This window comes from Protobothrops mucrosquamatus, unplaced genomic scaffold (genome assembly GCF_001527695.2).
Source record: "Protobothrops mucrosquamatus isolate PMUCROS unplaced genomic scaffold, P.Mucros_1.0 scaffold739, whole genome shotgun sequence".
Taxonomy (NCBI): Eukaryota; Metazoa; Chordata; class Lepidosauria; order Squamata; family Viperidae; genus Protobothrops; species Protobothrops mucrosquamatus.
In genome coordinates, this window is record NW_015387012.1 from 216,330 (window position 1) to 223,197 (window position 6,868).

Consider the following 6,868-nt stretch of genomic DNA (forward strand, 5'->3'; position numbering starts at 1 on the left):
TTCATTTACTTCATAAAGGATCTTTATTTCTTGTTTGATGAAAAATATAAATTTACACGATGGCTCCTGAATTTTCTGAATGTTAATTCAGTTAGTCCATCATTGTAGAAAGTTTGAGAAATACTACCTTAGGAACCAAGAAATCTTACCAAGTGTTCCCTTCCTCTGAACTTTCCCCAAAAGTGCTATAAGAACCATCCGGATGCTTGTAGTTCAGTTGCCTTTGATAGCCTGAAGTGGAAAAAGAAAATTAGAGCCAAGCCGAGCAGCATGTGCGTTTCCAAATCCAACTGAAATATTTCATTCCAAGCTTGTGATTCATTTCCAAAAGTCCGTTTGACTTAGAAATTGAACCAAATTGGCTTTGGATCTCCAAATCAAATCTGGAATATTATTCAGTCTGCTTCACTACACCACCACCCCTCCCCCTCCCCAAAGGTTTTCCTTATGATCTCATGGAGACCGACCTCTGGCAGCTGGGTGCTTAATTGTCAAGAGTGAAAATTTGGCAGTTATAATAAAAATTACTAAATTATTAATTATTAACTCCAGAAGCGGTGAATGCGCCAACACTGGAAGTTTTTAAGAAGAAACTGGACAGCCATTTGTCCGAAATGGTATAGGGTTTCCTGCCTGAGCAGGAGGTTGGACTAGATGACCTCCAAGGTCCCTTCCAACTTTATCATTATTATTATTATAAATATGAGATAGTAGATATTAAGAGAAAAAGAGAGGAAGTATTAAACGTTGAAATAAGAGAAGTTTTGGTCACTAAATTTAAGTTATTTGGAAATTACCAGAAAATAAGAATATTATGTTGTATTATTAATTGGTTGATGTAAGATGGCGAGAATTTAAATAGATAAGACATGTATCCTGAACATTAGATCTTGTGATGAATTGTGATAAAGGGAATTGGGATTATTTAAAACTTGGAAATTATAAATATTAAACATTAAATCTAAATATTAATGGGAAACTAAAAATTGGGAAAAACTAACCAGGACATTGATTGTCTTTAAAAAAAATTGAATGTTAAAACAACTAGGATATGTATAAACAAAAATTATTGATAAATGTAAGAAAGTTATTTTTATTTAATCGATATAATAGGAATTGTATTAATTTAAACATGAGACAGTAAATACCAAGGGGAAAACAGAGGAAATCTTGAATGTAACAGTTTGAGATTTGTACTAACGATAATTGTATGTTATTGAATTATTGACCAACTCAGCTGCCACATTGCTTTTCAAATATTCAAATGTAAAACTAGAAAATCAATAAAATTTTCCTTTAAAAAAAAAAGAAAAGTTGGCAGTTACCTGCTTCTCTGTTTTCAACTTGCCATTAAAATAAGGGGAGAGGGAGGTGTTGTTTTTGAATGAGTTAGTTAGAGAAATGAAACCTCTCCAGTTTTACAGAAGCTTGCTGAAAGTCGGCAGTATGTAAAACTTTCAAGGACATTCTAGAACAGGAGTCCCCAACCCCCAGTGCGTGGACCAGCACTGGGCCACAGCATACCAAAAACCAGTCCACGCAAACAAGCAAAGCCCCATCCACGGGATGCAGGCAGTACATGAAACCACGCCCCCTCTGGTCTGCAGAAAAACCTCTCTCCATGGAACTGGTCCCTGGTGCCCAAAAGGTTGGGGACCTCGGTTCTAGAAGGTGTGAAGAAGATAGCAGATGAGTCCCATAACAAAGAAAACTTGTTTACATGAGCTACATGGACATCTTGGGAGGGGGGATTGACTGGAAAAGTCATTGTTATGTGCTATAGTCTGATGCCTTAGAATTTTAGAGTTAGTTTTACCTCACCTTTACCAGGCCATGTATTCAATAAACAGCTTTTCAAAAATGAAAATTATCCTGGACTTTTATTTGGAAGTTGAAATTAATGTTCAGTGTTCCTAAATTTTACACATTTTGTTTGTTTGTTTACCATTACACCTATAACCCTCTTTTCTCTTTGCATAAACACTCAACGGAGCTTCCATATTTAAACTGTAATTCATTCTAATTTTTTACTATTTTACTATTCTGGATTGTCCAGAACAGCAAGCCATTGAGCAATATTTTATGTATTTATTTGTTTATTAGATTTTTTTATACCTCATTTACTTTTTTATAAGAAATTCAAAATGGTAAAATATGCACTCCTTCCTTGTTTTATCATCCACACAACCCTTTTCTATTTTCCCCAACCAACATTTTGAGGTGAGTTAAGCCAAGAGAGAGTGACAAGCCCCAAATCACTCAGCCAGTTTTTCATGCCTAGGCCATACTAGAACTCACAGTCTTTTGTCTATGGAGATTCTCAGTCATCCAGGTCATAGTTATCCCAAAGGTGCTTTTTCACGAGGCAACAAGACTTTCTTGTTTTTCTTTGAAGATGTTTGTTTCACTTCTCATCCAAGCTGGTTTGAAAGAAGGGTCAAAGAGGCCATCTATGTCAGAACTGAACAGCCCTCTCCCAACAGAGGGGGAGGGATACGTCATCGTCTATCTCGGTCTGCCCCACAGTCCTTTCAACACTTCTAAGAAGGCTCCATGCTCATTTGCACCACTTAGGTGACCCTGACAACACAGATAAACCTCCAGGTGGCCTCAATGACCCTCTAAAAGAAGTCAAATGACCAGCCGTCAGCAAGAAGTATAAATCCTTGCATTCCCCACCATCCAGTCAGAGCGGAAGAAGCTTCTTGGATGAGAAGCAAAACGTCTCAAAGAAAAACAAGGAAGTCCAGTTGCCTCATGAAAAATGCACCTTTGAGATCACAAACTTCTGGTTTCTTAACCACACACTAAAAGGGTTCTCTATATTACTAACGTATCTTGTTCGCAACCTCTGAAAAGGTCCCAAGTGTCTCAGTCAACCTAATTTGTCCAATTTACAACCTCCTCAATCGATACCAGTGACTAATCTGTGGATCGAGCCTTTGAAAGCTCCCAACTGCAATAGGGAAAGCATGAGGGGAGAATTCCTGTGGGAAGCTTCTCACCAGCCACTAAATATCCGATGCCCTTGGATTTGATCTCCTCGGTCAGTTGTCCAGTCTTTTTGAGATAGTTCAGGATGTAGATATTGGGGGCAAAGAGGGCCATGTTCTGCTCCCCACAGCCGTAGGGCATCTTGAGAAGCTGGTGGAGGTTCTGTATTGCTCCCCCGAGAACGTCTCCTGAGATGGGGAAAGAGGACAGATGACATAGATGATCTTGCCAATGTTGTTTTTTATATATATATAAAAGTTTTATTAATTTTAAAAAATTACAGTGTCAACGTTGCTAACGTCAGATGTTTTTGCTTTGACAACATATGGAGTTGCAACCATTTTCCTTCTTGTGTTTTACTCTTAGAATTAGAGTTAGAATTAGATGATACTGGGGGAGGGAGGAGGAATGTGCATGGGAATTTAGTTAGACCTAACAATACTGTAGCTAGTGTGTGAACCAAAATTATTGAAATAAGAGATGATAAGAATTGGCGGGCTGGAGAACTGGAGGGAGAGCCTGCATTTCAAACTAATTGGAGAATCTGATTTATGACCGTGAATTAGAGGAGGGAATTGTGCTTTGATACTATGTGGTCAGGGGAGGGGAATTCAGATTTTGGCTTTGACTATGTAAGTACCGAAGTTATGCTACTCGAATAAAGATTCTTTAAGGTAAACAATGCCTTGAAGTTCTTTGAAGAGTTTCATCTGTTGGAACCATGACATACAGTCTTTAATGCTTAGTAAATAACATGTTGTCTGGGTTCAAATATTTAACATTAACGTCTTCACTATAAATATGTTCAATACTATATAATGCAGTATTTTTCCCTGATCTGCCTTTCTTCTCCATATTTTTTCCATTTCCCCCTCATTACGCCATTACAAATTTTGGCACTGTTAATGTATACAGTTGGTTGAAGAGGGATGGTTGCCATCTCCAGGGCATTGCACGTGTGCCCACAGAGAGGGCTCTAAGTGCCGCCTCTGGCACATGTGCAATAGGTTCGCCACCACTGTGCTAGAAGTTCTTGACATCATTGAGCTCACCATTTTTGTTGCTGAGCGAAACAGTGAAGTGAATTTTGCCCCATTTTACGACCTTTCCTGCCACAATTGTTAAGTGAATTGGGGCTATTGTCAAGTCAGTCACACGGTTGTTAAGTGAATTGGGCTTCCCCATTGGCTTTACTTGTCAGAAGGTCGCAACCATCATAAATATGAATCAGTTGCCAAGTGTGGGAATTTTGACCACATGACTGTAGGGATGCTGTAACCGTCAAGTGTAGAAAATAGCAATAGCACTTACACTTATATATCACTTCACAGACTCTCTAAGCAGTTTACAGAGTCAGCCTATGGCCCCCAACAATCTGGGTCCTGATTTTGCTGACCTTGGAAGGATGGAAGGCTGAGTCAACCTTGAGCCGGTGAGAATTGAACTGCCGAACTGCTGGCAGCCGGCAGTCAGCACAAGTAGCCTGCAGTACTGCATTCTAACCACTGCGCCACCATGGCTCTTAAGTCAGTTACTGACTTAACTGATTTTAAGATGGTCGTAAGTCCCTTTTTTCAATGCCGTTGTAACTTCGGTCGGTCACTAAATGAACTGTTGTAAGTCAAGGACTATTTGTATATGTAATGGGAGCAGCTTCTGGACTGACCCAGGGACTTTATGCAGGAGTGCCCAAAGACAGAATTAATTTCCAAAATGAGTAGCATAGCAACCTCACTTACCCAGCACACAAAAGGAGGCCCTGGCTGAGCCTTCAACAACATTTTCCGGTAATGACAGGGGAATAGATTCGGACTTAGGTTTTCCTATAAAAAAGAAACAGAATTTAGACCAGGGTGCATTTGGCACTGCTATTCTGACTGGACTCTTGGTGCAACGTACTGCTTAGAAGGCTGAGCTACAGTAGTGATTTTAGCAGGAGTCAAATTATTCAAGAGACTATGTCCAATATTTATATCATTCCCCCCCCCTTCCTCTCATCTAGGCTTTCCCAAAAATGCTTTTTCACGAGGCAACTTGACTTTCTTGTTTTGCTCTGAAGACGTTTTGCTTCTCATCCAAGAAGCTTCTTCAGCTTTGAAGCTTCAGAGCTGAAGAAGCTTCTTGGATAAGAAGTGAAACGTCTTCAAAGGAAAACAAGAAAGTCCACTTGCCTCGTGAAAAAGCATTTTTAAGATAACTATGACCTGGATGACTGAGAATCTCCATGGACATCTAGGCCAGGGGTGTCAAACTGCCGGCCCATAGGCCAGATGCGTCAAGCTGAAACCACACCCATCCCATTGCCAGCAATAGAAAAAAAGTCACGATACGTCACGACACATCACGTGACATTGCGAGTTTGACACTCCTTATCTAGGCTTTCATGAATGCCTGGGTTTGGGAGGTGGCGATCTTCTTTTGAAGGAGGTACTTAAAAAAAGAGCATTTCAAGTAAGTTACTATCTGTGTCTACAGGCGCAACATACCATCTGCACAGAGATGAGAGTTGAAGACCACTTCTTTCTCGATCCCTTCAGGCTTCACCAGAATAGAAAAGAAAGGAAAAAGGGGGAGGTGAACATGAGTGTTAGAATCATTTTAAAAAAAAGTCACTGTAGAAATAACATCTGAGTTAAGTAGGTAAGCACCAACAGGAAATCCCAAAGGTGCTTTTTCAGGAGGCAACTAGACTGTCTTATTTTTCTTTGAAGACGTTTCGCTTCTCATCCAAGAAACTTCTTCAGCTCTGACTGGAAATGGAAGGATTTATATTCCTTGCAGACAGCTGGTCATTTGCCTTCTTTTAGACTGTTGGGGCAAATATGCTGACTCTGTAAATTGCTTAGAGAGGGCTGTTAAGCACTGTGAAACGGTATATAAGTGCTAGTACTAGTGTTATTTTATGTAAAGTCTTGACTAATCCCTTTTTTCTATCATTTGCTGGCTTTCTTTAAAAAGCCCCTTCTTGTTGTTGTCATTTCTGTTGTTTTTGTTGCCTTTCTTATAGTAGCCATTTTTTCTATTGTAAAATTTGTAATCCAAAGAAGAAGAAAGTGAAAGGGGGGGAGGCAAACAGATCACTGATAAGATCCCTTCCCTTCAGATCTTATCAGACTTCTCCCAAGGAGCAACACTCCAGAGCTCAGATAGGTGATCTCATACCTTCTCTTCTTGTCCTGGGAAGCTCTACTATCTGGGATAAATTGCCAGCTGTTGGTATTTTCCTCAGCATCTTCCCCGACATTTAGCATAGATATCCACCACTGCTTTACTCAGAAATCTGTATCCCCTCATTACCCAGCCCAGGTTTAAAGCATCCCATATACCTCAACTAATAGTGACTTGATCATGACGTCTTTGTTTCCGATGGTGGGCACCTCCACTACTTCATTCCCACAGAGCTGATTTGAGCTCACAGCCTCTGCACTTGCTGTGATGTTTATCTCCCCTGGAACAAAAATGATCATCTCCTTACAATATGCTACCCTTATATTTTAATGGTATGTGGGAAAGATCTAGGGAGATTGGGCACAGAGACCCTGCCAAGAGTATGGTCAGATAAGGGACAGCAGAGCCTGCAGCTCTATAGTGGGGAGACATCAACTGTCCAGTTGGCATTTCCAGAAAAAGGAACTCCTGGGACCAAGAATATAATACTTTACTGAAAATTTACAATGGCACAGAAGAAGCAAAACCAGCTCTGGTTTTCCCACTCAAAAATTAATTAAACAATAGATTCCCTTGCCACCATCCACGGGGTGTTCACATTGTCCAATATAATACTTCTTCTTGTTATGGGAAAAGTCCACTTCTCCATCGAGCACCTCCATTAGCGATCTTGGTGTTATCAGCACCAAGCTCTCAAAGATGTCTC

General features: G+C 40.1%; 1 protein-coding gene across 1 annotated transcript in view; it reads right to left on the bottom strand.

Annotated features, from left to right (window-relative positions):
• The window catches only part of LOC107289647 (alpha-2-macroglobulin-like), a 35,454-nt gene extending 28,993 nt beyond the window's left edge, over positions 1–6,461 (bottom strand). The window contains exons 1-5 of the mRNA XM_015818440.1: positions 6,321–6,461; positions 5,481–5,532; positions 4,734–4,817; positions 3,006–3,182; positions 150–231 (exon numbers count right to left, since the gene is read on the bottom strand). Of these exons, the coding sequence (XP_015673926.1) occupies positions 150–231; positions 3,006–3,182; positions 4,734–4,817; positions 5,481–5,532; positions 6,321–6,461 (536 nt within the window). The remainder of the gene's footprint in view (positions 1–149; positions 232–3,005; positions 3,183–4,733; positions 4,818–5,480; positions 5,533–6,320) is intronic.
• Between the last annotated feature and the right edge of the window lie 407 nt (positions 6,462–6,868).